This window comes from Catharus ustulatus, chromosome 10 (assembly GCF_009819885.2).
Source record: "Catharus ustulatus isolate bCatUst1 chromosome 10, bCatUst1.pri.v2, whole genome shotgun sequence".
Lineage (NCBI taxonomy): Eukaryota > Metazoa > Chordata > Aves > Passeriformes > Turdidae > Catharus > Catharus ustulatus.
Genome location: NC_046230.1, coordinates 21390409 through 21408365, shown reverse-complemented (window position 1 = coordinate 21408365; position 17957 = coordinate 21390409). Strand labels below are relative to the sequence as shown.

General features: G+C 41.8%; 1 protein-coding gene across 12 annotated transcripts in view; it reads left to right on the top strand.

Moving 5' to 3' along the window:
• NLGN1 (neuroligin 1) overlaps nucleotides 1–17957 on the top strand; it is a 379078-nt gene that overhangs the window by 65933 nt on the left and 295188 nt on the right. For 4 of the 12 annotated variants that reach the window (XM_033068737.2, XM_033068736.2, XM_033068735.2 and 1 more), the window contains exons 1-2: nucleotides 2323–2863; nucleotides 14202–14995. In XM_033068737.2, the coding sequence (XP_032924628.1) occupies nucleotides 14503–14995 (493 nt within the window). In that variant the 5' untranslated portion in view covers nucleotides 2323–2863; nucleotides 14202–14502. Of the gene's footprint in view, nucleotides 1–2321; nucleotides 2864–8395; nucleotides 8454–14201; nucleotides 14996–15445; nucleotides 15506–17957 lie in introns of those variants that run through there. The other 8 variants (XM_033068738.2, XM_033068734.2, XM_033068726.2 and 5 more) reach the window with 4 other exon arrangements.

Sequence of the window (17957 nt, the reverse complement as noted above, 5' to 3'; positions counted from 1 at the left end):
TGCAAGCCACTTAGTTCTTACAGGCAAGGACATCCTGGCTGTAAACTGAATCAGCATCAGACACTGCACTGGTAATACAGGAATGTCATATATTATTCTACTGTATTAGAATATAATCTATTATTACCACATACTTAGGTTCAGCTATTGATGTCATATTTCTGTATAAAGAGATTAGCCCTATACTTTGTTTTCCCAGCCAAATATCCTTTCCTGGACCTGTACAATTTTCTGGAGCTGGAGACCTTGTTGCCTTCCACAAGGCAGCATTCCTCTTTCCCCAGCAGTATTTTGGATGAGAGGAGAGCTATCGAGGAGGAGGGAGAAATGTTTGAAGCACAGTGCAGGGAAGCAGAGTGAAAGACAGCAGAAAAATTCTGGAAAGGGACCCCAACGTTTGGGACAGGCCAGAGCACAAGGGATGTGTGAATGAACTGATATCACACATCGCTGCTGAGACAGGGAGAAAAGAACAACTTAACGTGCTCAACAATTTGGAGCCATTTTTGCAATGAAGATGGAGACTTGGTGGCCAAAGGTGGGATTGTTGCAAGTTGGGTGTAAATTGTCAGCTCCTGCCACCCACAAAAGGCATGGTAAAGAGATAAATGGGTAGATTCCCCCCACAGTTAGTGGGGTATAATCTGCTTAAATGATAATCAGAGCACTCCAAGGAGATATGGTGGCTCAGGGAACCCGGGGAAGATAGATACATCCTCCTTGAAGGAGGGAGAATAAAACTGCACACTTGGATTCTAGTGGCTTATCTAGTGACAAGGAGAGTGCTGTTATTTTAGTTCACCTTTATTCCTTGCTTTTCAGTATAAAGAACAACCCAAAGATAAAGCTACTCCAGGGTTTTGTGTGGATGAAGAATGGCAGAATATCTCACCTGGTATTGCCTCTTTGGTGATAGTTTTTAGGCTGTTGGTTGATCTGTGGCTGGTAGCAAGTGATTGATTTTCATATACAAATTTTCTTTCTAGTTTTGAAACTTTGTTTTTTCATGTAGTATTCCCTTGAGACTAACATAACAACATTGATGGGATTGCCCTGTCAGCAGAGCATGTTCTGCCTTTCCCTCCTGTACCTGAGAGCTGCGTGCTTTTGGCAACAGCAAAAGAGTTAAATTTCAGAGTACTGAAGGATTCTGGACTTTCCTAATTGACCATGGACTCTAATAGTTATTGAGACAGGCAAAAAATGTGCCCAGGACATGATTATTCCAGTACATGGGAACGTCACAGAATAAACTGCTGCTGTGTCCTGTCACTCCTGCCATGGATATTTAGCTCCAGATCCTCAGTGGGACTGAGAGACATAAATAGCCCAGCGTGGCTGGGACTGACCTTCCCTCCACTGGGATGTGCTCTCAGGTGAGGGTGTAAAAGCTTATCAAATTTTCGGGCACCTCCAGACCTTGCCTGGGGCTGTAGGCTTGGAAACATGTGGGTTTGCTGTGCTTGGTTAGTGTCAATATTTTAAACCGAGGCGGATGTTAGCGGAGCAAAATACAGATTTTAAACACAATGTGAAGGGAAGTCTCTCCTAAAATAACAGGAGATGTTAATGAGCTCTCTGCAAGAGGCTTAACTCAGGATGTTTAATGTGTGATTGTGGCTGCTCTTAAAAAATGAATAGACCTATCAGCATTCAAAGGACTATTCTTTCCCTTCTGATCTGGCCTTCCTTTCTCCCCACATCCCCTGAGTTGTCAACTTTCATTCTCTGCTGTGATCCTAGAAAGCATGAGGGCTGGGGTCGGAGAATACTTTTTTGTTTCTCAATTAGAAAGAAAGAAATGAAAATTTCAAGATTTCAAGAAACAACAAGGGGAAACAAAAAGAGTCACTTGTATCTTGTGTGCAGACAGCGATGATCCAAGCAAGACGGTTTCCTCCTAAATGACACCAGTGTGAAATATTTGAGCATAAACCACATCTCTCTATATAAACTACACATAGATTACACAATCTGGGTACAATTAAGCGAGAGGCAGCAGCCCACCCTCCCGCAGGTGCGTGCAGCATCTCCATCCTGCTCGGGCATCCCTTTGTGCCCCGGTGCTCGCCGGGCTCCGTGCGCTCCGTGCGGCTGCGGGAGGGACCCCCGGCCCTGCTGCGGTGCGGGGCGGTGCGGGGCGGTGCGGGAGGCTCCCCCGAGACTGGGGAGGTGGGAGAGGCTTCCCCCGAGGCTGGGGAGGTGCGGGAGGATCCCCCGAGGCCGGTCCGCCCGGGGCGGTGCGGGGCGGTGCGGGGCCGGGGCTGCCCGCGCTGTTCGCCGCGCCGCCGCTGGGGGTATCTTTGTACCATTTTTCATCCAGCAGCAATTTGGAGTGGAAACGTGTAATAGGGGGAAAAAGCAGGGATCTCGGCGGTTTGAGCGAGCCGTGCATCCAGGAGCCCAAAATAAAATAAAATAAAAAGATTAGCGCCCGTCCGCACCCCTCCGCGCCCCTCGGGGCAGCGCCGCGGCTCCGCGATCGCCAGCCGGACACCGAGCGAACGGGATTCGTCTGGAGGGCAATTTCGGATCGGGGGAGATCTATTGGATTAGTGGGATTATCTGCCTGCAGACGGAGAGAAGTAGCGTTTGATCATTTCCATTGCCTGCCTGATGGTCGGATTTACATGGAGGTGGCTCGGCACGGATGAGGCTGGATTCCGGATGGGGATTTCCAGCCCCCCCTCCCCGCGCCCCGATCCCGGGAAAGGGCAGAAAAATATATAAAAATCGGTATAATTGGGAAGTGTCCGGAGCACTATTGCGAGCCCTCCCGCTCCCAGCGGCTGGGAGAGCCGGAGGAGGCGAATCCAGCGGATTACAGCTTCAGCTGCGATTGCGGGAAAGCGGCCGTGAACTGGTAAATACTTTGATGCTCCCGGCGTGCGGGATGGAGAGGAGGGAGGGGGCCGGGATGCAGCAGCGCGGCCGGGATGGAGGAGAGAGGGACAGCCGGGCTGGAGCGGGGATGGAGCGGGGAAGGGCAGGGCAGGGCAGGGCGGCGGAGCCCGGGGGAGCTCGGCAGGGCCGGTGCCCGAGCCGTGCGTGCGTGTCCGCGGCCCGGGGGATGCGCTCGGGGCTGCGCGGCTGCGGCTGCGAGCGGTGCCCGCCCGCGGGGATGCGCGGCGGTGTTTGCGGGGGTGTCTGCGGGGGTGTTTGCGGGGAGATTTCCACGCACACACACACACACACACACACCCCATCCACACCCCATCCGCACACCGCACACACGGTCACAGTCACGCACGCACCCCCCGCACCCTCCGCCGCCGCCCCGGAGAACTTTTCCTCCCCCGCAGCTCCGCGGGCGCTCCGCATCCCCGCTGCCTCCCGCAGCCCCTGCCGGGCCTGCCGGGGGATGGCTTGGCTATTTTTTTATTTTTTTATTTTTTTTTTATTTCTTCAGACATCTTCTTTCTCGCCTGGGTGCTGAGTGCTGGTTCTTCTGCTTCCCCCCCACGCCCCGTCCTCCCCCCCATCCTCCTTTCCTGATGATCGCACTAGAGCATCATCCTTACTCGCGAAAGGAAAATCAATTTTCAACAGGTTTAATTAAAATTAATCAGTCAAATTACTTAATATTAATTGACTTATAATTAAAGCCAGAAAGTTACCTTGGAATCAGGAGAAAGGATGTTATCTGGAATCATTTTAATGATGCATATGGTTTCAGAGCAATTACGTTCAAATAACTGTTTAAATAAAACAAACCAGAGCTTGATTATAGTGTTGTGTTCTTGCTGGTGCAGGTGACACAGTCTGGACTGGCCATTTCGTCCTGTAAATTTGCTGACTTTTCGAAGGAATATCATGTTAGTTTGACACTGGGTTTGCTTTCTGGAAGGCCAGTTTGTTTTAGCTCTAACAACTATGACATTAAAATCCACTAGTACAAAATGGAAATACGTCTTATAGGAGCTATAAATATCAAAGTGAATGTTTTTAGCACGTTTAGATGTTCTGTGAATTTGAAATGAAGCAGATTTTTCTTTTTCTCGGCATAAGTGTAAGAAATTGTTTTAGGAATTATTTTTTGCCAGCACTGCCATCCACTGTATCCAATGCAATATTTGCATTTATCCAGAGCCTTAGTGGGACCAGACTGTACTGGTAAATTCAGAGAGAATTCACATCTGAAACCATGTATTTTTGACAATGCCCACAATAACCTTTTCATGCTCCCTTAAGACCTAGCTTAGTATTTTTGTTTGTTTTTTTACAGTAGCAGCATTTTTGGTGCATCCACCGACTATTGTTATTGCTGAAAGAGCAGTACTGTGAGCTTTGGGACATTTTCCCCTACTTTTCTGGGCTGGCTTAGTTGAAGCAAAGGAAATAGCACGTACTTTATTGCAGGCATCCGACAAGAGAAAGACCCTTGCATGGTATAAATGAGCATTTAAAAATAGAGCCCATTATTCAGGGCCCTGATTTTCAAAGATCCTGATTCCCATTGACTGCATTGAGTCTTGTGTGGGCTCAACAGCTGTAGCATGTAGACCACTTCTGCATCTTTGAAATTAGATTTGCAGATTGGGAGCCAAAAGCTAAGTAGCCATGTTTGGGAATAGTGGTTGGGAAGGATTATTTATTTTTTTCTTTCTTCCCCCCCCACACCCCAAATGAGTGGTGCAGGGTGAAAGGAGACTCCTTCTTAGTTACTTTTTGATAAATGATACTGTTTTTCCTTAGACTGTGGCTACAGATTGCAGTGATGTTGCAAAAGCAGTTTTGCAGTAAATGATTAGGAGATCCTCAGCTACCTACAACGAGATCCCATTTATCCTGTACGTTTCCTGTGAATCATATGCAGGCTGTGGGAAGAAAAATGAGGCTGAGGATAATCATGCTAAGTGTGCTGGGAAGCAGGGTTTGGCTGAACACCTCTGTTTTGTGATTAGCTGAAGGAGCAGTGAAAGCCATGAGAGAGGTTCAGGCTGTTTTAGGCAGTGGGTGTAGGAGCGAGGAGGAGAGCTGCTGTCCTGATGCTGCTTTGGTTGTCTCACCCCTTCTCCTACAGTAGGGTAAGAAGATAATATCCTAGCTGTTGATACTTAACCATCTTTACCAGAGTGGGTTTCCTCTGGATTATTTGGCTGGAGGTGGAGCAGTCTGCTGAGGAGGGTTATTTAAAGACTGGGACAGGGCTGTAGGCAGATAAATTGATTTGCAAGTGAATGGAGGAATTTGAACGTGGTAATGGTGGCAGTTGTATTTTTTATCAGTTTGCATTTTTAATATCCACTGGCATACACACCAGAATAAACCACTCTAATTGTTCAAATGGAGCCTGGGGAAAAGGGAAGAAAGCACAGGCTTAGATGTGGTCTCAGTTCGTAATGGATTGGATTGCCTTTCTTTATTAAAAGCAAATATACATTCCTTTGTAATAGAGATGTAGAGCTGCATTACAGACCCTTGGCTAGCTCTGAATTATTTGTTTGATGTCATATTTATTATGGTTTTTTAATCACATGAAAAAGAAATTATTTAAGAATTAAATAGTGAAAAAAGAAGGGTAGAAGGAGACAGACGTTCTTTGAAAGCAAATAATGAAAATACAGCATTTTCTTAGAGGTCCAGTAGAAACCTCTGTGGGTATCTTTTAATAGAGCATGGACAGTTACCAGTCTAATCCAGTAAACCATATAGTTTCTGATTAGTCCCAGATATCCCTCCATGGTAAGTATAACAGGTGATAAAATAATAGATAATGACAAAAAATAGGTCCTGACTGAGGAATAAAAGCTGTTCTAGAGGCATGTCTCCATTTCTGTAGCCCTGGTTCTGAGCTCTGCATTGTGAAGGAGCACAGGCACTCAGAGGGGGGTGCCTGCCCTGATACCCAGGTGTTGCACAAGAGTTTGTATGGAGGGGAGGGAGTTAGGGAATGCAAAAAAATCCCCAAACCAAACCAAACGACCCCATCTGATGGAAAAACTTCATCATGTGTTGCATATTGGGAGCATATCCTGTAATTTTAATAACAAATGCTGACATTACATTCCCCAGGATTACTATTGAATTAGCAGAATTACAGGGGGAAATAATTTCAACTTCTTGATGACTCAGCTGCACGTTTCCACCTGAAGACCCCACATGTTTTCCAACAGACTTTGTTTCCATAATTATTGATTGCTCATTAATGATGTTTTGTGTGCTCTCCAGGGATGAAAAGTGCCTGGTTGGCTGCTCAGTCTCATGTTAAGTTTTGCTGTGCACCCACTCCGCTATGACACCTCTCACTAGAGGGACCAGCAGCTGTGGGGAACCAGGGGGCACAGAGTCTGTACTGTAAATATCCTCGTGGTTACCAAGCCATGCAAAAATCTGGGCTGCACACAGCAGGGTAACATGGTTTTCCACTGCTGTGGGCAAATAAAACATGAGGCCATTAAAGGAAAAGCAATTTGAGTTCTCTTTACCCCATTTGTTGGATTCTTCTGTTTTGTCCTCATAATATTTTCTGCATAATCAGTTTTAGTGGTACCTTTGGGTAGCCTGTTACCTTCTGCTGATGCTTGGTTAGGTCTTTTGCACCATATTAAGGGAGAATGTAATGCTTGGAAATTAGCAACATGTGACTGTAAAATCATAAAAGTGGTCAAGGACACTTTACAACTATTGCATTTCAAGTAACTCATATTCCTTTAACGAAGCAGAGAACTTAAATGGCAATTTAAAAAGATGTTTGCTAAATCTCCTCAATCACATCCTGCCTAGAGAAGCCATTAGCTCACTTGTTGAACTGGTTCTGGGAATTTAATGAGGGGAATACATTTATGTTGTATTTTGTACTTTTATTTAATTACATTTTGTCTGAAGCTTTCAAGTTCAATATCTGAGCTTAAAGTTGTTCCTTAACTTTTGCCTTCCCAACCCTGTTCCCCCAGTTTCCAAAACAGTACTTGAAAGCAGTAAAGTGTTATGTAGGCACATGGTGTTAGAAATATTCATGAGGAGAAAACGACAATTTAGTCAGGAGAAACCTTACAGATAGACTGAATATTTTGACATCCTCAAACCTGTGCAAAACAGGCATTGTGGGATGAAGCTTTTGTCTCTTCAACTGGTCTCCCAGCAATGGTTTATTTCTGTGGAGAATCTGGGCCCTGGAACAGCCACCATGAGATGCTGCTGGTGGGTCAGGAAACCCTCTGGTCACTGGAGCTGTGGTCAGCGTGGCCAGGACATGACCACAGGGGGACTGAACCTCTTTGCTGTAGCTGAAATAAGTCTCTCTCTCACAGACAGGGGTAGAAAATGAAAACAGGACAAGGAGCTGAATAATAGGAGCTACACATGAAGTCAGATGGAAAGAGTAAATCTTTGTAGACGTTTAATGGTGTTATATTCTAAGCTTTGGGGAAATTTTATTTGAAATTTTTTTACAACAGTAAATATAGTCTGTGCTATATCCTATTTCTATTTCATGTGAGAGAAAAATTCCCCATCTATGGCACAACACTTTACTGCTACCATTACTGCAGACTTTATAGATCAGAGATGTGTCAGCATGTTAGCTTTAGCTGTAATGCCTTTTTTTTGTGAAACCTTATGGGCCTTGCAGCCACTTTCTCATACTGACACTCATAAAACGTTCAAGTTCTCATATTTATTATTTAATTTGCTTCCTATATAAAGCAGCAGAGCTCTTTGGTACATGAATATGAAGCCAAAAATGACAGGCAGGCATGAATGGGACTAATGAGTTTTAATAATGCACATATTAGAAACTGCTAAAGGAAGTTTAATTAAGAAAAACAAGTTAAGCATGAAATTCATTTTTGAACAAATGCAAGTAAAGTCACAGATGTACAGAATGCTGGATCACAGGAAACAACCTCTTCAAGCTGATAGATCCCTCTAATGCCAATATTGCACTCAAGTTGTAGTGTGCTCTCTGCAGTTCTGGAAAGCCTGGTAATACCAGTCAAGAGCACTTTCAGAGCTGAGTTGGAGATGTTGGGTTTGTGATTAACAAATTATGTTTATATGTCTGTGAATTTTCTGATGAGTTGGAACTTGATCTCAATTACCCTGCTGAAAATGGGACCATCTTGACCATCTGATCAGGAACAAAAAGTATGGGTTCCTTTTCCTGCCACAAGGAAGTTTGCTGGTCTTTTTCTTAAAAACAACAACAACAACAACAACAAAACCTATCTTGTTGAAGAGTTAGTTATTGATCTAGCTCTACAACACGGGTTTTGTATGCTTGGAACTGTTACTGTATTGTATCCAGCTAGAACAACAGTTCATGAAAAAATCTGAGTTCATTCATTCATCTTTGTTTGCAGAGCTCTCCCTCAAGAAGTGGTATTATCTCTATTCCACCCTTTTTTTATCTTGAATTGCTAACATCCTCCCCACCAGGAAAATACAAAAGTGATATCTTTCTTATGAATCTGATATGAAAGCTTGCCTTGGGGGCTGAACAAGCATTAAAGGTAATGTTATTGTTGATATTATAGTTATAATAAAAATGGCAAAGAGTATCCAATTAATTTTTCTCATATGATTAACTCCAATGAACCAAGGGTGAGCCACAAATATATATCAGGTGAAGAACTTTGTTAACAATTCTATAACTGACTTTATCACCTGTAAGTGGCAACAAAAGGACAGCAAGTTTCAGGAGTCTGGGTGGATTCTGCTGGAGTGATCAGATGAAAAGCACGTGTATATTTTATGAAGTATTAATTAAAGCAACTCCTTCTTGACCTGATGATATGCAATACACAGATTTTGATACTGAAGCTCTGAAATGAGAAACATCTGGGTTATTTTTGTCTCTGGGATGACCTCTGATTAACATGAGTTCAGTGGTATTTCTACAGTAGGTCAGGGAATCTTGTCCTGAAGCACAGAGCAGCCATCAACAGCCTGGCCGTTTGATCATTTAGCAGAATAGTTACAGTACTCCAAAGTGAGGATAATGTGGGTCCATTTAAGAGTTAACTGTAAGCTGCTAAAAGGAATAAAGGTTCACTTCAGTGCCCATTATATTCCAAGCCAGTGCATCTGTCATTTTTAATTTAAATCTGTATTACTTAGCTGTCTAAAACTTTACACATAAGTGACAGAGTTACCCATTCTTTCTGTTATGGGTAAAATCACCATTTCGTTACCTACTTACTGTGTAAAATGTCAGACAGCTCTAGTCCACGTTAAAAAATTGTAGTCAACTTCTGGTAATGTAAACAATTACTTCAGATAAGAATAGAACTGTTTTAAGAAAATGATTTATTGATATGAGTAAATGGAAGATAATAAAACTTAACTGACCCTCTCCTCATGGGCTTAATTTGTCTAGTTCAAAAACAGTTTAAGAGAAAATTTCAATCAGAAATCTTTCTATTTTGGCAAACTAAGACACAGACATTTTTAAAAGGGATTTTTGATCATGCAAATACTAGTTAATAAGCATTAGTGAATATACTCACTAGTGGCAAAGAACAAAAATTTGGTGCCATTGAAAAATGCATCACAATTTAAAGGAGTCTTATGACATCTATTAATTTTAATTCAATTTTTCACTAATTTTGAAACACTGAATTGAATTCTTTGTACTACAGTATTTAAATATTGTGTTTTTCACTAACTGGCTATGAGGTTTAGTGGTCAAAACATCATGTAAAATTGAGGTGAGGGCATTCAGGAATCAGTTTCTCTGATCTAGGAGTGATGTATTTACACAGCTTGTAGCATCTGGAATCCTTTCCACTGGCTTGTTTGTGTTCCCATGTAACATAACACGTGTAATCTCATCCTAATGTGGGGTGGGACTGGGAGCCCATAAAGATGATGTCTTATTCATACCTTTGTTGGCCATCTTGGCAAAGGTTCTGCATCTCAATAGGGCTGCATTTGTAGCAGCATTCTGGAGCTACCAGACCTGTGGCTGCTGTGAGCTGGAGGAGGTGCTGGGATCTGAGCAGACCTCACCAGAGCTGCAACTTCTTGTGTGTCTCATGGATTCAGGACTGCAGTCTCCTCTATCATCAGCTCATACACCTGGTTTTTTAAATGAATGTGCTTGATTTCTTGAACTAAACCCACACAAATCCCATCTCTTTGAGAAAGGACTTAGGGAAGTATGCAAGAGCAATGTCTTTTAAAATATTTCACAGAATGGATTGGGCTGGAATGGGCCTCTAAAGGTCCTCTAGGTTTTGGTAGGGACACCTTCCCCTCCAGGCTGCTCAGAGTCCCATCAGCCTGGCCTTTTTTTATTACTAATGTGAGAGAAAATACTCTGCATTTGGAACTTGCTTCTTCTGCTAACTTGAAACACAAAAGAAGAGATGGGGAATTTTGTGCTGCACCTCGAGGATTTGTCTGGTCATGTTTACAATTGGTGTGTCTCACCAACTGTTCTCCCTCATCTTTCCTCTCACGGTCTCTGTGCCACTGCCCATGTTCCTGCTTGGCTTCTTAGAGTGTTTTAGAACATGGATTTCTTCTTAGAGACATGAAACATCTCTGGGCTCTTGGTTCTAAGGAGAGACAGTTGTAAGTAAAAATGGATGCAAATGTAAGTGGTTCTGCAAAACAGCATTTATGTTTTGAAATGGTTGCGTGGTGTCCCAAACTTTTACAATCACTTTGAATATTTGTGCAACTGGGATTTACCAGCAAAGGGGAAAGGAATTTTAAGCAGGAATGTCAAATCACAGAATATACCTTCAGCTGAAAAGAAAACAGCTTTTTTGGGGGGTTAGGAGTTTTTAATTGAAACAATAATAGTCTTTACATGTGTTAAACCTGGCATATGGCCAGAAGCCTTGGGTACCAGCACAGGTTTTATAAATCCATTGCAGCTATTGATGGGTGGTACAGATCAAACCATCCCTTGAGATCTGAAGGTCTGGGTATGAGTAACAAAGAGGAGTTTTGCTGCTGCAGTTTGCAGCAGATGTGACCTGTTGAGGGATGCCCTGTGTCATTGGAAATGCAAAGATGCACTGAAGCTCTCTCGGATTGTTCACTCCTTAGCATACTAAATCCTTCTCTAAAGTATTTCAGAATCTGAGCTATAAAGTAATTTGAATTCAGAAAGGAAGATAATAAAATAATAGATGATAGAAAAAGCTCTGTATAGTATAGACTGTTTGAAAGAGCATGAAAGACTTTATCAAATATCTTTTACAGTAGAATTCATTTGTGTTACCACAGGGAGCAATTGTGAACCTCAAATCAAGACAGCAGTAAAATCTGCAAAGGTTTCTCCTCCTCCTCCTCAGATCCACATTATTTTGATGCTAAATCTTGTCCCAGATTTAACATTGCTACTCTTTGGTTTATTTGCCTACTTGCCTCCCTGATCATTTCTGTTTATTCTTTCTCCTTTTTTTTTCCCCACTGATTCCTCTTCAGTTGAGTCCACATACCAAGGGAAAGTCCTATGTAGATACCACCTGCAGAAAGGTTGGGGAGAATTTTGTCCAGTATTAACTCTCAACATTCTACTGGCCAGCTTCCCTGCTTGCCTGCTTCCCTTGCACCTAGTGCTCAAAATGAAATTTTGTCATGAAAGTCTCAAAAGATTTGATAAATCTCAGCCTTTTTATTTGTGTTGTGTTTGTGGTTTTGTTGTGATAGCTTCAGGGCAGCCAATGACAGGCTTGAACGTCTGACCTCTCAGTCTCAGAAATAAACTGTTACTTAGACATTTAAAAAAGAAAGGCTTGAAAAGAGCAAATCCAAAATTCAAGTTACAAATACAATGAAAATATGTTGATTCAAATCCTGCAAGTGCTTGACAATTTGCTGCCCTTTATAGCCTATCCATCCATTCATTGAGGCTATTGCCCAAGAGTTAATTAATTAGGAAGAGCAAACACAGAACTGCATTACATTCTTACCTTTTTAGCATCCTGTCTCAGAGTAAAACCTTATCCATGGGAGGCAAACCAGAGCTGTAGATCACAGCAGAGCTGTTCAGCTGCAAAGACAAACCAGCAGATGGACAAGCTTAGAATTATAGCCCAGCTCTAGAATTGGCTCTGAGTTTACATTGAGTTTGCCATTTTGAAGTATCAAAAATGTATTACAGAGTTTATTTAGAACTGAAAACAGGTGCTAAATTAATTATTAGGAGCATCTTGGTAATTTTGCGCATGGAACCAACCCAGCACCTTGAAATGAAGGAGGAGGTTTTTCCTTGGCACAGCTATGTTGGGTTTGTTGAACTCAGACCATCCCAGACCCAGTGAATTAGCTGGAAGGCTGCTGAGATTAAGCTCCTGCTATTTACAAGTTTGAATTTGAGAAAGAAGAGAAAGTACGTTTCTATTCCTGAGAGGAAAACAAACCCTCATGGGTTTTAAGTCCCAATGGAAAAGGGAGGTTTTTCAATGCCACTGAGGAACAGGCTTCCATCTCTCCATGAGCATTGCTCAGAAACTTGTCTGCCTACTCATCTTTACTATTTCTCAAGTACTGCCTTCAAAATCTGAAATGCTACAAAGCAAAAATCCTCTGTGAGGGGAATGTCTGCCATTCCATGTAAGTGTGTTGAAGTAAATGTAAACACATATATCAAGTCTGGGGAATTATTTTCTGCAGCTAAATTGGTGTGTTTCCAGCAAATACTGAGAACATGCAGCTGGAGAATGAAGGACATAAGCCTGTTTGTTAATGCAGTTTCACAGTGAAGGTGTTAGAATTAGCAGAGAAAGAAAGGGAAAGAGAAAATTGCGGAAAAGCTTCATCTATCTCCTTATTGCCTCCTGAGATAGATTGTTCAGAGCTAAAGGAACACTAGACATGAACCAAATCTCCTGCTGTCCTATATAGCTTTTACAATCTCCTTTTTAATAACCCAAACTACAGGGTAGTCTGACTATTAGACAAGCCGTTCTTTTGAATTCTCTCCACAATGTGTATAGACATGATAAAAAAACCAATTCTCATTAAAGCTGCCAATGCTGTTTCAAAAGCAGGTGGTTTAAAATGTTTCCTATACAAAGCAAAACACATTTCTTGTGCATTACACACTGCTTAATAGGGAGTGTAAGATTACACTGCTATGTTGTGTATAACACTGCATCTTAAATAATAGGATATTGTAAGTCGTGTTGGAAATATGTTTCACATGAATATGGAAGATATAACGATATGCACTGAGCAATTTTCAGAAGTGCTGGAACACAGCCTTGTGTGACAACCTCTGAGCTAAAGTAGTTGAAAATAGCATCTGGAATTTCAGATTATAAAGTCTCTGATCCTAACTGATTATTTTTTCTAGGATATTGTTCAGTCAGCATGTGGAATATATGAAAGATAAGATTTCTCCTGTCCTGTGGGAATGCTTATTGTTTATGTTATAAATTAAGGATGGTGGGAATTGAGTGCTCTCAACATGCGTTTTCATTTTTCACTGAAGTCAGTCTTTTATAAGTAATGCAGGATTGATCTGATGTAAAAATGGTGATATACAACCTCCTCCTTAAGCTGCTTGTTCATATCCTTTTCCAAACCAGTTCTGAAAAAAACTCCAGTGACCTACAGAGGTCCAGTTCTACTTCTCTGCAAATTCAGAGTTTGCTATTCACTTCAGCAGAAGCAGAATTTGGTCCTTCATTGATGTGAACATTTCAGTCTATCTGTGTTTTTCATCAACTATCAGAAAACCACACAAAGCATGGTAATTCAGGTTATTATGAATAAGTACAGTAATTCATGTTATATTTTAAAATGAACAAGAAATGTTTGTATGTATTATAAACTGTTTTTAATGAAATGAAATGCATTTGGGTCCTCAGTATGCCTGTCTATCTTAATTTCCCCATCTTCTGCTTTAAGGAATAATTACTTCCTTTCTGATAAATCAGCTTCTGCAAACAAGGTGAAAATTGTTTATGAGCTGATTAAGTTAAATAAAATATTAACATAAACACTTACGTAATGCAGCTTGGCAGTAAATTGCTTATTCTTGAAAAGGTGAATTTTAAAAATGTATTTTCTGTGAGTCCTGTTTCTCCTGAGAAGTCTCTATAAATTCAACAGGTGACATTACAGATAATCCAGTAATCAGTGTTTCACCTGCCATTTCATGGACACATAAACTACTGCAGTTCCACTTACACGACTCTAGCAAATATTAATGTATGTAAATAACCTGTTAAACACCTAGTTATCGCTCTGCTCATATTAGCTCTTTCATACTAATGATTTATTTTCATTTTCTCCAGGATATAGACCTGCGGCTAACTGGATTTGATTTATAAGAGGGGATTCTGCAGTAAATGGCTGCTCTCTTCATATTGCTGCTATGGAAAACAGAATTGTCAATAGGATGTAGTCTGATAAATAGTGCTGAGTGAAGATGCAGCTTCAATAAGTGTGAAATCAATGGAAGATACTTACCGCATGAAAAGCCTTTTGAGATTTTTCTGACAGGCACCTATTTAGGAAACTTGATCTGTTTCCTCTTTTACACCAGTGGATACAAATCAGATTGCTTCACTGCAGTCACACAACTAATGTGGGACCATGGCCTTTCCAAGACCCGTGTGGCTGAACTGTGTATGGAGAGCGACGGTGGTCCACCTGCTGCACACGGGATCCAACGCCACTTTTGCTTTTTCTATACTTGGATTTTTGCTTCACGCTGCAGCTGTGTCCTCCCAAAAATTGGATGATACCAACCCAGTGGTGACCACCAACTTTGGCAAGATAAGAGGGATTAAGAAGGAACTCAACAATGAAATTTTGGGGCCCGTTATTCAGTTTCTCGGGGTTCCGTACGCTGCCCCTCCAACAGGGGAGCGCCGCTTCCAACCTCCCGAGCCTCCATCTCCCTGGGCAGATATCAAAAACACCACCCAGTTTGCTCCAGTGTGTCCCCAGAACATTATAGAAGGCAGGTTGCCTGAAGTCATGCTTCCCGTGTGGTTTACTAATAACTTGGATGTAGTTTCGACCTATGTACAAGATCAGAACGAAGACTGCCTCTATTTAAATATCTATGTCCCAACCGAGGATGGTGAGTTAATAGCAGGCAAAACAGGGAGATCTCTTTATTTTCCTGTTCTACTTTCTAACAATATTAATTCACGTGTACTGGTAGCCTGCATGGCTTTCTCTGTTGGCATGCCAGCTTACTACATGTGTGCATGCTGCTTTTCTCTGTGTGCATTTGTCCTTGCTTTTTTATTTTTCAAATTTTTTTCTTTATTTCTGTCTACACTCATTTCTTTTCTCCCACAGCACGTGTAATTTTTAGGTCAAAGTTGGTGCCTAATTGTCATTGCCACCCACTGACTTCTGGGAAGATGCATCAACATCTTTTCCATTGCATGTGCAGGCACAACAAGTTGAGAATCTTCCGCACCTAATAAAGCAGGTCATATTTAAGTTAGATAGTGGTGTTGCATGCTCCTACTGTCTGTGACGGAGCTCCATGTTATTTTCTAGTCTTCTATTCATTTTTCAGTCAAAAGAATATCCAAGGAATGTGCCAGAAAACCCGGCAAGAAAATTTGTAGAAAAGGAGGTATGTATAAAGTGGACCAAAAAAACCCACAAAACAAAACAAAAAACGGGGGAGAGACTGAAACCTGGCAAAAGGAGAACGAATAAAACAGGTGAAAGGGGCTGATTGCTGGTGCTGTGAGCTGTTAGGGCCTGTCTTGTCCTGGTGGAGAGGTGCTTAAAGAGAGGTCTGTGTAGAGCAGATGAGAAGATAACTTTTGTAAAGCCGGGACTCAGTTGCACCTGATCACCTCTGTCTGGCACCCTCCCCAGTGACAGCACTGGCAGCTTCTCTGTCAGCCTGGAGGCTCTGGGCAGTGTCTGTCAGAGGGGTCAGGATGTTGTGTGTGGATGCAGAGAGGGAGCTCTGTGCCCCAGGATGGGCGCTGCTACCACTGGAGGGGCTGGCACAGCCACAACTCTCCCTTCCAGAATTTTGGCATAATGGCTGGGAAGCATTGCAACAATGCAGGGCTGGGACCTGCCCTGGCTCTGTCCAGGACACTCCCTGTTATCTTGGAACAGGGTTAACTTTTCTGAAGTATAGATGTGAAACTTTTTTTTTATTTTCGTTTACATGCTTCTAAAAGTGAGTGTTGATTTCCTTTATTCTGTGATTACAGCTCTCTTTGTCAAGCCCAAAAACTCTTAATAGGGGTGTAGGGAACTGTTATAATATTGTGACATGGTACTTGGGGAACTAGACTGCTTTTGGAAGGTTTGGAAACTTGGCTTCTCCCCTTTCTGTGTTAAATAGTACGGAAGAGTTTTGCAGAATTCTTTGTGAATATTTGCAAATTCCTCAAGAAGTTGACAGGCAACAGAGAAGGTCTATTTTGGTACTGGTTCAAAGGAGACATTTGATGCTAGTTTTGAATTACTAATTTTGTACTATGCACGTTTGTTTTGCATCCAATGTTTTTTCTTTATTGTTTTCTTGAAAATAATGTGTTACCTTAGAGCTGGACTGGATGTGAATTAGAATGCTTTTTGGGTTAAACAAAGAGTACTGTGGACAGCACAGTTGCCTATTAGCTGTAATCCATATTTTTTTATCCTCCTATTCCCAAAAAAATACATTTTAGGAAAGTACATAGCAGAACTGTTTAGAGCTGTGCAAAGTTTCACTCTGAACACTGCATTAGGTTTTTAAGGCAGTATCTAGGCTCTAAATGAAGGTGGCCTTGTTCCCAAGGCTTTAGCTCTTGGAGCTCCTCACTGCTGGTTGTAGCTCGTTGTTAATTATTAATTGTTAATTGTAGTTGCTCAATGGAGGCTTTTTTTAGGTGTCTAAATCCACTTTCAGTGACTTAAAGCAATTTGTGTTTAAAGTGTCAGGCTTTGAGGTATCTTCTGTTTTCTGTTAGGGAATTTTTGCTCGGTGCTGTAAAAGTACAATTGTTCAAGCTGGGTTTCCAAAGCTGGGAATGGAGATAATCAGGGTACTGTGAGCAACGTCACTTCTTCACACATCATTCAAGTTAGAATAACTGCTGTCATTTATATGCATTCAATTAATGTGCAGCGCTGCAGCAGTTATTACGCAGTTCATCAAGCGTGTGTAATTAGCTGAGCAACTTTCACTTCCTATCACCCAGACGCTGATTCACAAAGTCATAAATAAAGATGCAGATCCCCATCATTGTTCTCGGAGAGCATCTTTCATAGGAGAGAGTATTAAAAAAAAAACATTATCAGAAAAATAGAAAAAGTCAAGGGAGTGAGAGCCCAGTAGCTGAGAAAGTCATGCTTATTGTCATGTGGGCCTGAAGGAGAATAGACAGTTATTTGAAATTCAGTAGGTGCCTTTCCACTTAGATCCATTGCACACACAGCACAATAAAAAGCTACCTTTTGCTGTTGACAAGTGCAGAGAGCTCCTGAATACCTTCAGCTGAAATATCTGTAGTAATCTCTGCTCTCTGAGTAACTCACACTCTACTCACTCGTGCATAACCTGAGATTTATCCTGGGCTGGGATTGCCCCCACAGCCAGGGGAAAATGGGTTGAGTTGCAGGACAAATCTGCAGTAGAGTCACAGCAACTGAGCAGCAACCATGGCTTGGAAAGGCATCAGTTTTGGTCTGTTTTGTGTCAGAAAGAAGAAAGGCCCAGTATTCTCTCTTTTGCTGGATTTTTCAGTTACAGTCATTGCATCACAGTTATGAAAATTATTGGAAGGAGAAAAATCTGGAAATCAGAGGCAGATTTCTTTTTTAATTCATAAAGGATATATAAAATCAAAGTGACTGATCCAGCAGCCATAAGGTTTGATTCTTTATTACTACATGAAATCGATTTGGATAAATAAATTAGTATTTATACTTAATTGTCAGCTGAGGGACATGAGAAAATTCAAAATTTTGAAGAACAGAGAGCAATCTGATTAAGACAGATGTAGAAATGAAAGGAGTTCTATCCATGAGTCAGGCTAGAGATGGTAATGAGCATTAAATCCATGACCTTCTGTTGG